This window comes from Indicator indicator (assembly GCF_027791375.1).
Source record: "Indicator indicator isolate 239-I01 chromosome Z unlocalized genomic scaffold, UM_Iind_1.1 iindZ_random_scaffold_45, whole genome shotgun sequence".
NCBI classification, from domain to species: Eukaryota; Metazoa; Chordata; class Aves; order Piciformes; family Indicatoridae; genus Indicator; species Indicator indicator.
In genome coordinates, this window is record NW_026539138.1 from 103,558 (window position 1) to 121,294 (window position 17,737).

Here is a 17,737-nt window from a genome sequence, read left to right on the forward strand (position 1 = left end):
AGAGGGTACATATGGGTGAAAGGAAAGGCCCAAGTGCTTGATTTGCTGCCAGAGGGCAGCATTCTGGGTAGCGACTGTCTCTGTGCTTTTTAGAAAGCACAGCCTCCTCTCCTGACAGCCCTTTACTTCTTTGGTTTGTTTTCATGGGGTTTTTTGTTTTATTTTGTTTTGGTGGTGGTGGTTGGTTTTGGGTTTTGGGGATTTTTTTTTTACAGTCCTTTGTGTTTATATTTGTCACTATTTGGTGAAAATGTTCCTGTTGTGGCAAAAGGTGATTTTGGTCGCATATTTCTCCCAGACATAATGAGTGCTCCAAAGCCATGCTGATGGGAGAAGGCATAACCAGAGCGGCGGGTGCTGGTCCGACGCAGGCGTCTCTTGGGTGAAGGTGGAGGTGGCTGCTTTTTGGCTTCTTTGATCTTGAGCAGGACCTGAAATCAGCAAATAAGATGGAAAAAGTGGGAAGTGCATCATTATTCACAAGCACAGTTAAAAGGGGAACAGAAGCAGGGGTCCAAATCTGAAAGTTATTGACAAAACAGGTGGATGACAAGATGGGTTGCAGAGCAGAAACTGAAGTGGCAGCACAGGATAGCTGCCTGGTAAAAGGAAAAAGCAGTTTTATTCTAAAAGGTGTTAATGGGAATGTCATCTTTAAGTCATGGGAAGGAAAGATTTTGATGCGTTGTCCCTCATAGCATTGTGATGATCTGGTTGGAGTATTACTGCAGGTATTTTGGAATTTCAGTCAAATAACCCAAAATGTGAAAATCGTCTAAACCATTGACAAACATTCAGAAAACAAATAAGGACATATTGTTAAACTATCTCACTTAATCTAGAAAACAGATTACTGAAAGGGACCTCCAGTATGTAAAAGCTTTTTATGATGAGAATGGTGACCAAAAGGTTCTCATGTTCTTTTGGCAGAAGAGTATGAAGTAATGCAGGTAGGTAGTGAGCTCTCTGCTCTCATATGGCCAATAAGATCATCTGCAGATGAGTACCTTTTGAGAAGGAAGCTGTCAAAGAATCATAGAATCGTTTAGGCTGCAAAAGATATTTAAGATCATCAAGTCCAATTGTTAACTCATCACTGCTATGTCACCACTAAATCATGTCCCTTAGCACCACATGGATTTTAAATAACCCCAGGGTTAGCAACTTCCCTAAGCAGTCCATTCCAGTGTTTCACAGCCCTTTTGGGAAATGAATTTTTGCTGATGTCCAGACTAAACCTCCCATGGTGCAACTTGAGGCCATTTCCTCAGATAGTTGTAGAAAGCAATGAGATCTCACCTCGGCCTTCTTTTCTCCAAATTAAACAACCCCAGTTCCCTCACATGAACTTCCCCAGCACTGAGGTCAAACTAACAGGCCTGTAGTTCCTGCATCCTCCTTCCAGTCTTTACTGTAGAGAAGCATCACTTTCCTAACCTCAAGCCAACTGGGACCTCTCCAACTAGCAAGGACTGCTGGTAAATGACTGAAAGTGGCTTGGTGAGTACTTCTGCAATCTCGCTCAGTGCGCTTGGGTGGATCCCATCCAGCTCCATATTTTCTTAGGTGGTGTAGCAGGTCACTTAGCATTTCCTCTTATATTTTAGGGGCTGGAGATTGTGAGACTTGTAGATTTTTTTCTGCCCCTTCATCCTGTGTTATCTGCTTTGTTGATCTTCCCCCTGATTCTTGGCAGTAAACACTCAATTCTATTGTCACCGTCATTAAGCTCAAGTCAATCAAAATACTCCCAGACATAGAGGGCTATCCCACAGCCTTTCCATCCCTGATGGAGTTTATAGCCATCCAGCACATCACTCCAGTTGTGAGTCATCCCACAATATTTCTGTGATGTCAGCTATATCACAGTTTCCCTGCTGCACAGTGTTCAGCATGCACTGGAGTAGGTAGCCCAGGTTCAGCTGATCTATTGATCCCATTACCTTTTTCGAGGAAGAAGCCCTAAATCCTACATGACCATTCTTGGGAGCTTCTCAGTTTCCATCACTTCCTACCCTGATCAGCCCAACTGACTACTACCCATTGTTGGTTTTCCAAGTAGGCAATGATGAAATTTCAAAAAGAAGTTTGAGATCAATGACTTCAGAGCCTTGGGATGAATGGTTAAGGGGTCAGGAGCACAAGTAGTATTTACTTCTGTCCTCCCAGTGGCTATGCCTACTGATGGACTAAACATGAAAATCCAGCAGATTAATGCCTGGCTATGGGTCTGGTGTCAATGGCAGGATTTTGGGTTCTTTGATCACAACCTACTCTACAAGACTCCAGGCCTGCTGACTATAGAAAAAAAACTGCTTATCTCTGAGAGGAAAAAGAATCCTGGGGCAAGAACTGGCAGAGCTGATTGGTAGGTCTTTAAACTAATTTTGAAGGGGGAAGAGGGAAAAATGAGCCTCACTGAGGACATTCCTGGGACAATTGTGAGGCAGGGTACCAGCTCCACTGCTATCCCAGGTTATCACTGTTACCCACGATGGTAACAGATACTCCTCTGCTAAGTCTCTGAAGTGTCTGTATACCAACACAAGAAGCAAGGGGAATAAGCAGGATGAACTGGAAATCTGGGTGCAGTCGCAGGGTTATGATCCTGTTGCAATTACAGAGCCATGGTGGGACAGCTCCCATGACTGGAATGTGGTTATGGAGAGCTATGTTCTCTTCAGGAAGGACAGGCTGACAAGGCAAGGTGGTGGAGTTGCTCTCTGTGTGAATAAACAACTGGAATGTGTTGAGCTCAACCCAGGGGGAGACGATAAAAGCATTGAAAGCTTATGGGTAAGAGTGAAGGGACAGGGACATTGACAGGCTGGAGAGGTGGGCACAAGCCAACATCACGAGGTTCAAAAAGACCAAGTGCAAGGTCCTGCATCTGGGTCAAGGCAATTCCAAGCACAAATACAGGCTGGGCAGTGACTGGCTGGAGAGCAGCCCTGAGGACAGGGACTTGGGGGTGCTGGTGGATGAGAAGCTCAACATGAGCTGTCAGTGTGCACTTGCAGCCCAGAAAGCCAACCAGATCCTGGGCTGCATCAAGAGAAGTGTGGCCGGCAGGTCCAGGGAGGTGATTCTCCCCCTCTGCTCAGCTCTGGTGAGACCCCACCTGGAGTACTGCATCCAGTTCTGGAGCCCCTATTGCAAGAGGGATATGGACATGCTGGAAGGTGTCCAGAGAAGGGCCACCAGGATGATCAGAGGGCTGGAGCACCTCTCCTATGAGGACAGACTGAAAGAGTTGGGGCTGTTCAGTCTGGAGAAGAGAAGGCTTTGAGGTGACCTTATTGTGGCCTTCCAGTATCTGAAGGGGGCCTACAAGAAAGCTGGGGAGGGACTTTTTAGGCTATCAGGTAGTGATAGGACTAGGGGGAATGGAATAAAGCTGGAAGTGGGGAGATTCAGGCTGGCCATGAGGAAGAAGTTCTTCCCCATGAGAGTGGTGAGAGCCTGGAATGGGTTGTCCAGGGAGGTGGTTGAGGCTCCATCCCTGGAGGTGTTTAAGGCCAGGCTGGATGAGGCTCTGGGCAGCCTGATGTAGTGTGAGGTGTCCCTGCCCATGGCAGGGGGGTTGGAACAAGATGATCCTTGTGGTCCCTTCCAACCCTGACTGATTCTGTGATTCTATGATTCCATGACGTACAAACATGGGTGATACAGTTGTGGGGGTTTACTACAGACCACCAAACAAGGAAGAAGCTACTGATGAGGCCTTCTACAGGCAGCTGGAAGTAGCCTCAAGATCAAGTGCCTTGGTGCTCATGGGTGACTTCAACCACTTGGATATTAGTTGGAAAGATCACACAGCCAAGCACAAACAGTGCAAAAGGTTCCTGCAGTGCTTTGATGACAACTTTCTCCTGCAAGTAGCTGAAGAACCAACAAGGAGAAGTGCCATGCTGGACCTGGTATTACAAACGAAGAAGGACTGGCTGTAGATGTCAAGGTTGGGGGTAGTCTTGATTGCAGTGACCATGACATGTTAGAGTTTAATATCAACAGACAAAGAAGCAGGGTGATAAGTGAAATTTCATCCCTAGGCTTAGAGGGCTAACTTTCCCCTCTTCAAGACTCCAGTGGAATAGGGTTCTTGAAGGAAGGGGGGCCCAAAAGAGCTGGTTGATGTTCAAACATTACCTCCTCTGAGCTCAAGAGAAAAGTATTCCCTAGAAAAAAAAAATCAGTAAGGCAAGCAGAAGACCTGCATGGATAAGCAAAGGACTCTTAGTAAAACTCAAAAACAAAAAGGAGGTTTACAATATGTAGAAAAAGGACTGCTCAACTGGAGGGATTATAGAGATGTAGCCAGAGAATGTAGAGATGCAACAAGGAAAGCCAAGGACCTCCTGGAACTGAATCTTGCCAGAGGAGTGAAGGAGAACAAGAAGAGTTTTTTCAAATACATCAATGATAAAAGGAAGAGCAGGCAGAAGGTGGGCCCACTGCTGAATAAGAGGGGAGATATGGTAACTGATGATGCCGAGATGGCAGAGCTGCTGAATGCCTTTTTTGCCTCATTCTTCACTCCTAAGACCAGCCCTCAGGAACCTCAGTCTCTAGAAGGAAGGGAGCAGAACTGGAGAGATGTGGACATTCGCTGGTCAGTCAGGACAGGGTTAGAGATCTCTTATAGCATCTGAAGACACACAAATCCATGGGCCCTGATGGGATGCATCCACGAGTGCTGAGAGAGCTGGCTGATACTGTGGCTGAACCTCTCTGCATCATCTTTGAAAAGTCCTGGAGAACAGGAGAGGTGCCTGATGACTGGAAGCAAGCAAATGTCACTCCAGTCTTCAAAAATGCAAGAAGGAGGAGCCAGGCAACTACAGACCAGTCAGCCCCACCTCCACCCCTGGAAAGATGATGGAGCAGCTCATCCTGGAGGTCATCTCTAACCACATGGAAGACAAGAAGGTTATCAGGAGTAGTCAACATGGATTTACCAAGGGGAAATCTTGTCTAACTAACCTGAGAGCCTTCTATGAAGTTATGACCAAGTGGGCACATGAGGGAAGAGCAGTGGATGTCATATATCTTGACTTCAGTAAAGCTTTTGATACTGTCTCCCATAACATCCTCCTAGAAAAGCTCAGGAGATGTGGCCTAGATGGTTGGTCAGTGAGGTGGATTGAAAACTGCCTCCACAACAGAGTTCAGAGGGTCGTCATCAATGGCACAGAGTCAACTTGGAGGCCTGTGGCAAGTGGTGTCCCCCAGGGATCAGTACTGGGTCCAGTTTTGTTCAGTACCTTTATCACCAACCTGGATGAGGGCATTGAGAGTACCCTCAGCAAGTTCTCTGATGATACAAAACTAGGGGGGGGGTCTGCCTGACACCCCATCAGGTTGTGCAGCCATCCAACGTGACCTGGACAGGCTGGAGAGCTGGGTGCAGGTAAACCTCACGAAGTTTAATAAGGACAAGTGCAGGGTCCTACATCTGGGGAGAAGTAACAACCTGCAGCAGTACAGGTTTGGGGCTGCCCTGCTGGAAAGCAGCTCCACAGAGAAAGACCTTGGAGTGCTGGTGGTCAGCAAGTTCTCCATGGAACAACAATGTGCTCTTGTGGCCAAGAGCGCCAATAGGATCCTGGGATGTATCAACAAAGCTGTGTCCAGCAGGTCTAGGGAAGTTCTTCTACCTCTCTACTCTGCCCTGGTGAGACCACACCTGGAATACTGTGTCCAGTTGGGCTCCCCAGTTCAAGAGAGACAGAAACTTAGTGGAGGGAATCCAACAGAGAGCCACAAGGATGATTAGGGGACTTGAGCATCTCCCCTATGAAGAGAGACTGAGATCTCTGGGGCTATTTAATCTTGAGAAAACTGAGAGAGGATTTGATCAATGTGTATGAATATGTAAGGGGTGGGTATCAGGAGGAGGGGGCCAGGCTCTTTTTGGTGGTTCACAGTGGTAAGACAAGGAACAATGGGTTCAAACTTGAACATAGAAGATTTCACCTCAACATGAGGAGAAACGTCTTTACTGTGAGGGTGATGGATCAGGGGAACAGGCTCCCCAGGGGGGTTGTGGAGTCTTCTTCTCTGGAGACTTTCAAACCTACCTAGATGCATTCCTGTGTGGACTGCACTAAGTGATCCTGCTCTGGCAGGGGGGTTGGACCTGATCATCTCTTGAGGCCCTTTCCAACCTCTGATATACTGTGATATACTGTGATACTGAGATCACATCAATAACCCTTGCATATGTGTTGACACATGAATATCCATCCCCTACCTCCACTGAAACTGCAAACTGAATGACTTTGCTGGCACACCATCTACATTGGCATTGGCATGCCATGCCGCCCCAATACTTATCTATAGTGACCCTGGCTTTATGTCTTTGCACCTTTGAAACTAGTTTAAAGCTCTTTTGTTGGGCCCTTCTAACTCCTGTGCAAAGATCCTTTTCCCCACTTTGAGACAGGTGTACCCCATCTGTCACCAGCAGGCCTGGTGTCATGTAAATTGACCCACGATCAAAGTTCTGACAAAGTTCTGTCAAAGGCAGAAGGCCAGGAATGAGTGCCAGAGGCTCAGCAGAATCCCCAGCCACTGGACCTCATTCCTGCTTGGGACAACAGCAGCTGTAGGTATTTGGCCTCTCTAAGCATCAGGTCTATATTTAAGGTCCTCTCACATTGCCAGATGGGGATCTCTGTACATCAGGAAACCCAAACACTCCTCTCCTGTGATAATGCACTTCTCAGATGAGGTGACATATTAAAGTGATTTTGCACCATAGAGAGAGAGAATCATATAACTGTTTTGAAAGAAAGAGACCTTTAAGATTGTCAGGTTCAACTGTTAACCCCACACTGCCGGCTCACCACTAAAACCACATCCCTCAGTGTCACATCTTCATGTTTCAAATACCTCCAGGGATGGTGACTCCACCACTGGAGCAGCTTGCACCAGTGCTTCATGGCCCTTTCAGTGAAGAAATTTTTTTCTAATGTCCAACCTAAACCTCTCTTGGTGCAACCTGAGAATGGTTCCTCTATTGATGCTCAACCCAAGCACTGAGTCTGGGATTGTGGGCCATAGCTATGTTGGACTTCTTAACTGAAGGCTAACTGGGCCATTTTGACATACCTGAACTGTCTTAAACTGTGTCCTGATAGGTTGGACTTGATGATCTCGAAGGTTTTATCCAACCTGGTTAATTCTGTGATTCTGACGACCTTCCTTGCAATCTTCTCTAGGACCACCCACCCCCTAAGCAAGGGCTGGGAATCCGCCTCCACTCATTCTTCAAGAGTCCTGGAGCACCTGCGGAGCTTCCCAGACATCCCAGGGATGATCAGGGCAGTCCCTGGGGAGCACCGAGGAGCAGGCCCGTGGGGTGGTGCCCGGAGACATTGGTGTCTCGCAGCTCGCTGCAGGAAAACGAAGGACACACCAGGTGGCAGCATCATTTAGCAGATGGTCCTATTTGAGAGCTGGGCCGGAGTCCGCGCTTACTATAACCTTCTGGAGGGCTTCACTGGTGTAACGAGCTGTGCGCTGTCCCAGCCCACTCCATCTCTCCCGGCCTCTCCTTGCCCTAGTGACCTCTTCTTCATATTCCTGGGGATGGGAGGGCAGCTGGACTCGAGGGGGTGGTATTTGGCTACGAATGGATACATTGGCTACAAATGAAGTAAATTCTGAAGTAACAAACTCCCCATCAAATATGCACACCTGCGTGGAGAGCAAAGGGCTGTGATCTGCCAGGCTGAGAACTGGCAGCAGGGCAGGAGGAACACCCAGTTCCTTTGCCACTAAGCCACAGCACTTAACTGCTTCACACATTCTTCCCTTCAGAACAATCTAATCTATATCTAAATAATCTCAGCCTTAGTCCCAGTTACAGAAGGTTTAAACTATGCCAGAACCCAAATTCAGTTCTCTTTCTCAAGAGACACTGGGAAAGAAGGATGTCAGTGCTTGCACCTATAAGGACATACACTCTGCACAATGCCAAGCCCATGTGATATGGCTCCACAGTAAGTTTAGGTGATAGTAAGCATGATTTCTGGTTTAACAAACCACCTCCTTACTTTATCACTGGGAGTTGGCTTTAATTGTGCCTTCAGGAATCGAAAGCCAACTACGGGCAGCACGCAGAGGGTGATGCTGAGGAAGATTGCCAGCCACACATTTGGTTGGCTGAGGGTGTTTCGAGCAGTACCTGAAAAACAAAAGCACAATTAAAACCATTAACAGCAGCAGCTCTCACCATCATTCACCTGAACCTTCCACTCTCTGTGATTCCAAGACAGAGCAAAATATGAAGTGTACACCACCTCCAGCAGTGAAATCAATCAGCTGCAGAGACGACAGCAATGTCAATACCACATTCAAAGACGAGCAAAGAAAAATGCACTGTCCAGATACAACTGCAGCAAGAACTCAGGGTGACAAGGATGTCAGAGTAAGCACCTCATCTCTTTAGAAAGAGTCAAATCCCTGCAAGGGATTGATGTAAATATTGAGGAGACCTTCAGCAGGAGTTCATCCCTCTCATCTGTTGCCAGAACTCTAGTGCAAAAGAAATACTATTATTTTCTTAGTTTCCAGAAGCAGTTCCTGAAGCACATGGAGTACTGATTGCTCAGCAGATGCCACAGCCCTTTATGAGAGGTGCATGTTGTTGCTCTGGATGTCTGCATGGGCAGCATGGCCTAATGGGTATGTTGGCAGAGCAACTCATATATGCTGCTGTGCCACTGCCACCTTCTTTGAAAACAAAATGCTCACTTCTGGCTCCTCCAAAACTGAAGGAAAGTAAGACAAAACAGTCTACAAAACTCTCAGTATAAGGCGTAATAATGCTGTTGCTGGCAATAAAAGTTGCTGAATATTTTCAGCCAAATTCTGCTGTAATAAAATTCCACCACAATTAAAGCAAACAAGTTGTCTGAATCCAGACTAGAAACACTTTCCTTAAAAATAATTTCAGACTAAGACCTTATGAAGCAGCAATCAGCATTATGGATAATTTAACCTACATAGTCTCAACAGAGCAACAGATAGAGATACCCACCTGCTGTTGGAAACTGGACACTCCTCTCACGCAGATTTTTTTTATACTAAAAGCCATATTACAGTGGAAGTGAGCATCTGTTTGGAAACTACCTTGCAACAACTGACCTGCTTCTCAGATGTTTCTAAAATGACTGGGCTTCTTGAAATTGCAGTGAAGATAGGCTGAACAAGTCTTTGCATAAGAATTAATCCAGAAATAAGGCATTGACTAATACACCAATCAGAGACTTGAAATAAAAAGCATTAAGATTTCAGAAGTAGAGTCTCGTAACAATACTATAATGATATTGACTGTGGATGCACAGAGATAGTGAAATCATCGTAACTACTTTGCTAACATTCCATCTTTATCAAAGTCACTCATTTTTTGTCATACTTCACTTTATGCGTGTGTTCAGAAACACAGAATCACAGAATTTCAGGAGCTGGAAGGGACCTTGAAAGATCACCCAGTCAAACCCCCTGCCAAAGCAGGATCACCTACACCAGATTACATAGGAATGCAATATCTCCAGAGGGGGAGTCTCCACAACCTCCCTGGGCAGCCTGTTCCAGTGATCCATCTCCCTCACAGTGAAAACTTTTTTCCTCGTATTTATGTGAAAATTCCTGTGCCTCAACTTCCACCCATTGCCCCTTGTCCTGTCATTGGACACCACCAAGAAGATCCTGGCTCCATTCTCTTGGGACTCACCCTGCACATATTTATAAACATTGATGAGGTCACCTATCAGTCTCCTCTTCTCCAAGCTAAAGAGCCCCAGCTCCCTCAGTCCAAAGACCTGGTTATCTCTGGATTTGTTATTGTTGTGAATTTGCCATTTAACCTGGCTGAAGGCTCATCATGATCACATGGTGTTTCCCTCATGTCTAATGGGAATTTGTACTTCAGTGCTTTCCTGCACCAACATGGTAGGTTATTTACAAAAGCACTTGCATCAAAATTCAAACAAAATGTTTCTAGATACTTGTAAGAATTGGACACTTGGAAAGAGAACATAGAAGAGTGGCAGAAAGCATTGCAGCCAGTTCAGTAGGTTTATTTAAAGGATCATTCCTGTGGCTGCATGTGAATATACATTCTTATGCAAGGAAGTGACCATGGCACACATTCACCTGGACAGATGGGATTCAAAATAAGCATTCCCAGCAGCCCCCAGAAATGCCATAGCTTTTTTTATAGAATAGGCAATCAATGTATTCTCTGTTGCCTTTAGAGAGATGCAAGAAATTCTCAACAGATTTAAGCCTCACAATATGTCTGTTCTGAGTACAATCCATATTCATCCCAGGGCTTACCAATGAAGGGAAATGAGGCTGTGAAGATTAGGTACATGCCATCACTATACATGGTAAAGGTGATAGCAAAGTAAACAGAAAGGCTGCCCCAGATGAAGAACTGGTTCACAACTGTCCAGTACGAGGTGTCCAAGCCAATCTGAAAGAAGGGAGCAATAAAAGTATTGTTAGTACCTTAATTATTTAGCAAATCTCTACTGAAGACAGCTTGTCCTCTGCTTTGTACACCTGCTCCCAGTAGTTATTTATTCAAGTCTCAAATAGATCACAGGATGCTGGGATACCATTCAGGTATACTACATTTTCTGTGTTGTAGTCCTCTTCTCAAGCATTCACCAGTGGCTGATACTGGAGACAGGATACTAAGTTCAAATGTGCTATGCTTATGTTCCCACCCTCAAGCATTTAAAGTCAGGAGAAGACACCTACGAGACCTCAGACAGCAGAAACCATTATCTTTTAAGATTTCTTCTTATCCTGTTAGTACCATCTGAATTTTGTACCACCCAAATCTTAGCTATTTCTTCCAGCAAGTGCAATCTAGCATCTGCATCATGCATGCTGACAGGCTACAGACAGGCCCATAATTCAGACCCTATAAATAACTGCCTTATAGCAGACAGACAGCCCTGTGCTTCAAATCCTTCCCATAAATCTGGAATGAGTCCTTCTCTATTCCCAGCCTTAGCTTTTTTTTCTGCTGTGACTTCAAACTTCCTGAGGCAAAAGCTCTTGCCTTCCTGTCACCCAAATCTTTCATAACATGCAAATTCATGCTCTGCTGAACTGAGGGGAGTCATCTGGTGTCAAGAGACATTTTAGGAGGTGTTGGGGTTTTTTGGTTGTTTTTTTTGTGGTATCTTTTGTTTGGATTTTTTTTTTTGCAATAATGCAAGATACAGCACCAAATACAACACTATCAGGGTTCCAAAGTGGCCCACCAGATGCTGCTTTCATAAAACAACAATTAATTCCTGTCTATATTACCTGGGATGCCTTACCTGTACAGACACCACAATCAGTAAGCAGGTCTGTGCCATCAGTGCAAAGGACTGGTAGTCAGCAATGGCCTTCCCATCACTCCTCATTGTATTGTACATAGCCCCATAGGGGATGAAGAAGAGAATGAGGGAACTGTAGATTCCTTGCAACATGCATGTGAAAAACACCGTTTTGTTAAAATAGAGGTTCTGCTGGCCAGGCACATACAGCTGAGGAAACAGAATGCTCCAACGATCATCCACATCCTGAAAGCAGAGAGGAGATTGTCAGATTTGCTGACGCCTACCCAATCAACCACACAAAAACACTTAGGGTTGGCACATCTCTGAGACAATCATTTCCATGAGAAAGGGTATAATACACAATTCACTCATTTGTGCTGACTACCATTCACAAGCCAAGGTCACTTAAGTATTTTGTCTTGTACTAAGAAAGGTACACCTAATCTTAAGAAGACTGAATGGTCTATTCTCCAGAAAGTTGTCTGGAAGCTGAGGGATAGAAAATACCTCCCCTGTGTCCACACACAGGCAAGTCTATCTGACTTGGATCCCTTAAGTTTCCAGAGCTGAACACTGTGAACCACCGTAGAACAGCAATGTTTTACTTGCTTAACTTGTAAAAGGCATATTATAAGAGCACCTTTATTGCCCTTATGTCTTGTTGAACACTAATAATGAGGTAGAAATGTGTATGTGGAATTACTGCAGAGAGACTTCCACTAGAAAGGCTAAACCTGAAAAACATGGCTTCAGAGACCTAGTTAATTTGTTGTGTTGTGTGGCTGTTAAAAAGGTGGCTTGTCAGGATTCAGGAGCTCAGCTAGCAAGACGTGACTATTTCAGGGGAGTGTTGCAATGGCACCTTTTACTGTAGTCAACAGCCTAACCCAAAAATCTCATCACACACTGGAAACCCACAGGGCAAATCATCCTGGCCTGTATCAGGAATAGCGTAGCCAGCAGGACAAGGGAGGTTATTCTTCCCCTGTACTCAGCTCTGGTCAGGCCACACCTTGAGTACTGTGTCCAGTTCTGGGCTCCTCAATGCAAGAGAGATGTTGAGGTACTGGAACGTGTCCAGAGAAGGGCAACAAAGCTGGTGAGGGGTCTGGAACACAAACCCTATGAGGAGAGGCTGAGGGAGCTGGGGGTGTTTAGCCTGGAGAAGAGGAGGCTCAAGGGTGACCTCATTGCTGTCTACAACTACCTGAAGGGAGGTTGTAGGCAGGTGGGGTTTGGTCTCTTCTCCCAGGCAACCAGCACCAGAACAAGAGGACACAGGCTCAAGTTGTGCCAGGGGAGGTATAGGCTGGATATTAGGAGGAAGTTCTTCACAGAGAGGGTGATTGCCCATTGGAATGGGCTGCCCAGGGACATGGTGGAGTCACCATCGCTGGAGATGTTCAGGAGGAGACTGGATGAGGCACTTGGTGCCATGGTCTAGTTGATTGCTTAGGGCTGGGTGATTGTTTGGACTGGATGATCTTGGAGGTCCCTTCCAACGTCGTTGATTCTATGATTCTATGATAAGTACACCATCTCCTCCCTGGTGTATCATTTTTTTGGGTACAATTTTAGATCTCACAGCAGGAGACAGTTTAAGGGGCTATCACAACACCTAGAAAAAAAAAGTCGTCCTCTTTTGCTTCACAAAACCAGCTCAAAGCACCTGGAGATAAAACCTCTATCAAAAAATCTGAATTATGATAGAAACAGTACCTGATCAAAAAGGCTCATTCCTAGCACTGGGAGGGAAGTGTATACCAAATTGTAAAGTGTGATGAACCACTCATCGTAGACAGTCTGAAAAAAAATTAAGGCAGAGCATGAAGTTAGGAAAAGGCTAATCTTTCCCAAAAATACACACAATTAAATACTGGAACATCTTGACTGGTGACGCCAGGTGGAAGCAGTGCTCCATGGTGGGCAATCAGCAGCAGGGACCCTGCCTCCAACCAGGTGCCCTCAGCCCCAGGGCTGACACCTGCCCATCATCTATCTGCACTTTCCCAGTGCGGGGCTGGATTGGACATTGGTTTGTTTTAAACTAACAGCATATTTTTTGCTGCAGGAGATTTGTTCCTCTTACAAGCTGCTTGAAGGGCACCTGGGGTTAAATTGTTTGCTTCAAATATGCAAATAGAGAAAGCATAAGTCCTACACAAATCTGTGCCAAACTGGTCACAAACACACAGGGCTGGAACACCTCTCCTATGAAGAAAGGTTGACAAACTTGGAGCTGTTTAGCCTGGAGAAGGCTCTAAGAAGGCTCTGTTGTGACCTTTCAGTACTTAAAGAGGACCTACAGAAATGATGAGGACAGACTTGGTAGCAGGATCTGTAGTCATAGGACAAGGGGTAATGGTTTTAAACTAAGAAAAGGTAGATGTATACTATATGAAAAGAAGACTTTTTACAATGAGTGCATTGAAACACTGGCACACGTTGCCCAGACAGGTGGTAGAAACCCCATCCCTAGAAACGTGCAAGGTCAGGCTGGACAGGGCTCTGAGCAACCTGGTTTAATTGAAGATGTCCCTGCTTATTGCATGGGGGTTGGACTAGATGGTCTTTAAAGATCCCTCCCAACCCAAACCATTCAACGGTTCTATGATTTTGTGGTCAGGCCTCTGTGTAATCTTTATCCTTGTTCAATGGTTGTAGTTACTTACAACACTTTTTTAAGTCCCATGAAGGACTTCTGTGCTTTATAATGCTCCTAGATGTCTTCAGGCAGCATAATTAAGGCATCAATATCTGCTTTATACTCATACAGCTGAAGAAGACAGACTGTGTGCCACTCAGTGACAAGGAACAAGGTGGGGGAGTGGTTTAGTCTTTTTTCTTTCAAAATGTTTCCAGGTGCTTTGCTGAAAATGCTAGCTGGCCATAACCATGAGAAAACAAAAGCTGGACCTACCTGTGCTGAGAAGCCAGAGAAGAAGCCATACCAGAAATGCACTAATGTGAAGGCAAAATTCTTATAGAAGAAGTATTTGAGGAACTTGCACATACGGATGTAGGACCACCGGCCATGGACCAAGAGCAGGCGTTGCAGGTAACGGAACTGTGCAAAGGAGAAGTCACTGGACAAGACTGCCTGCATCCCTTCCTGGCCACTGATGCCAACCCCAATGTGGGCAGCTGCAACAAGAAGTTACTGATCATACCATTACACTTTGATTACTCCATTTAAAAAGTTCTTTGCACTGGAAAACTGTTAATTCCCTCCAAGCCTTCATAAAAAGTCATAACTAATGTTATTTTTATGAAACAAGGAATTTTTTGGGCACTAGTTCTCTCAGCAGCATTATGATTTTGTCTGTGTTGAAACATTTCTAGTATCTTGGCTTTTATTATTTGAATGAAATTACATCCTCAGTGACAATTCACATTTTCTTTCTAAATGTATTCCAACAGTATAAATGGTGTTGTTCATAACACTGCTGTTATGAAAAAAACAATTTAAGTCATCTTGACATCTGACTTATATTTACTTGCATGCATGTCCTTCCAGCAGCCTTAACATCCTAATCAAAATTTTCAAACCCTTTAACAATTTCTCAGATACACTGTGACAAGGCAGACTTTAGCCTTTTTTACATTTCATAGACTTTATTAGTTCAATCAAATAATTAGATAGAAGAGTCACATCTCTTTTAATGGTGACTTCAGTTTATTAAACATGGACATAAGTTTAATGTGACAGCTAATTATACAACTTTTACTAATGAGAACAATCTTGATGTCTGGAGGTTGCCTAGATTCAGAGGTTTCCAGAGAACAGCGAATTGGTAAAATCTCCAAATCCCAACCCTCTAATGGGGGGTGTGGGTTAGTTTCTAATTACCATGTACACTTTCAATTTTTCTTATCCTTTCTTTACTGACTGCCTGATTTATCTCCATTGAAGGTCCCTACTTAGCCTTTTATTTCTTAATTAAAAGGCTCTAGTTAATCAATTCCTGCAAATTAACACAAGAAAGATTAGCACTAGGCCCTTCTGAATAATCTTAATTTAATTGTACTGAGTTGGGGGGATTTTTAATTTTTTTTCATAAATTCAGTGAGATAATGGAGCATCCAATGATGCTCAAGGACAAAGGGACCTAGAATCCTTTGATTAATAACTCAAGGGACATCACTGACAAATGGCTCTACCACATGGAAGTAATGAAAAAAAAAATCATGTAACAGTATACAGACTATTTACAAGCATGATGATTTTCTTTCTGCATGGCAGAAAGAAAAGCTCTCAAACATACTGATTTGTTCTTTGTATTGCTCTCGTGATAATGGCTGTGCAGACAGGTGGACATATCATAGTTCCAGCAGTTTTTTGTCTATTCTGAAGCAGAAAAGAGAAATAGGCAGTAAGTGCAGCCTGAGCTTCCTGCAGTCCTGGTGGTGGGAGCACAGCAAAGAGTCCTACTGTGTGTTCTGGAAGGCAGAAAACATGAGTAGCCTATAGTGACAGTGCTCTTTAGAAACCTGCCAAAACTTGGAACACAGCCACTAGGTGCCACAAAGACGGTAGTACAGAAGACATTCAAATGTCTTATTTCTACTAGATCACCTCAGATAGCAAACACATCAGCAAGTCAGTTTGCTAGAGCATGCCAGCTGTTGCCCATCACTCACTTTTGATCATGCTAACGTCGTTGGCACCATCTCCAATTGCCAGGGTCACAGCCGCCTTGTACTTTTTCACCAGCTCCACCACCTGGGCCTTCTGCAGTGGAGTCACCCGGCAGCAGATCACCACTTTACACATGCAGGCAGTTCTTACCAGCTCCAGCTCCAGATTCCCTTCCAGTGCATACGCCTGAGAAGAAGGAGCAAAAAGGCTGTTTCAACCCAAGATTCTGCGATTCAGGTCAGATAGCAGCAGCTCATGGCCTGACAGAGAAGATTAGGCAGTAAGAAAATGAGAACTGAGAGAGATCTTCTGTTCAGCAGAAGGAAGATATAAGAGCAGGGACCATTCACACCACTCAAGATCATTCCATGCAGCAAACAACCTAAGCATGTTCCTTGGATGCATCACAGCTAGATTTACACATGGTTTGCACAGTTAGATTTGCACTGGCTGATGTATCCTGACAGTGCAGTACAAGTTCCAAATGACAAGTTTCAAACAGGAGCACCAAATTAGTAAAGCTGCTGCTGGGACTGAGACAACCTAACATATATCCATGCAAGAGAATCGCTGCTTATCCATCTTGGTTTATTTTTTAAGTTCTGGGAGAACTGTGGTATAAATAGAAGATATTTCCATTAAAAAAAAAAAAAAAAGGAAATGATGAGCTCAGTTGGAAATGATAAAGCAAAACACAAAGCCAGGCAGAAGGCAACTTTGCTCTTGAGTGCTGACCTTTTAAATTAATCAGCAATATTATTTCTGTTTAGGAACACAGAGATAGTTGGATGCCTGGTCACCACTCCAGCTCTATGAGGAGGAGGGAGCAGAGTTAACTTTGCATATTTCTTTCAGACCATGCTTTTTGGCTCTGTCCTTTCTTCTAAGTAGTCATGCATGGAAGAAATTCACAGAGCTCTCTCCTCAGAGCCATTACAGCAGGCCCGCTGCCCTTTCTGCATAAGGCAGACAGTCCCTAAGCTAGATACCCTTTCTTCTTGCAACACAGAGCTGTGAGTCACCAGCGCCCACACTTCCCTCCTGTCAGTGGCAGGCTGGCTTGCACAACAAGAGAGATCTTTTCATCGTTTAGCTTCAGTACTGGCTGCTCAGTGCAGTTAGAGATGGCTTTTTCCACAGTATCTTCACTGCACAGCACTAGCAAAATGCTACCACATACCACATGAATAAATACTGTACACAAATCAGTTTGTGTGGTGATGCCATTACAGCTGCTGATGTGCTTCTGTTCACTCTTTGTTTAAGCAAGATGAAGAGTGTGCGTGTGCTACCATCCCATCCATCTGCACATAAGTGACGCAGCACTGAACAGATGCTGTGTTTGAGCAGGACAGTATCAGCAGTAACACCATTGTTCAAGCTCTAGAAATATAGAATCATTTAGGTTGGAAAAGACCTGGGAGATCATAAAGTGCAACCTACCACTGCCAAATATTCCACTAAACCATGTCTCTAGCACTACATCTACACACCTTTTAAATACCTCCAGGAACAGTGACTCTACCACTTCCCTGGACAGCCTGTTCTAGTGTTTCAACACTTTCAGTGAAGAAAGTTTTCCTAAGATCCAATCTAAACCTTCCCTGGTGCAACTCCTGTCCTATTTCTTACTACTTGGTGGAAGGACTCCTGCCTCCACTACAACCTCCTTTCAGGTAGTTGTAGAGAGTGACGAGGTGTTCCCTGAACACATAAACAAATAAATAACATATAGTTTTGTCCACAC

General features: G+C 44.7%; 1 protein-coding gene across 1 annotated transcript in view; it reads right to left on the reverse strand.

Annotated features, from left to right (window-relative positions):
- Positions 1–209: 209 nt before the first annotated feature.
- ATP8B2 (ATPase phospholipid transporting 8B2) overlaps positions 210–17,737 on the reverse strand; it is a 57,245-nt gene continuing 39,717 nt past the window's right edge. The window contains exons 21-27 of the mRNA XM_054398323.1: positions 15,993–16,176; positions 14,272–14,495; positions 13,071–13,154; positions 11,349–11,594; positions 10,348–10,486; positions 8,046–8,191; positions 210–419 (exon numbers count right to left, since the gene is read on the reverse strand). Of these exons, the coding sequence (XP_054254298.1) occupies positions 210–419; positions 8,046–8,191; positions 10,348–10,486; positions 11,349–11,594; positions 13,071–13,154; positions 14,272–14,495; positions 15,993–16,176 (1,233 nt within the window). The remainder of the gene's footprint in view (positions 420–8,045; positions 8,192–10,347; positions 10,487–11,348; positions 11,595–13,070; positions 13,155–14,271; positions 14,496–15,992; positions 16,177–17,737) is intronic.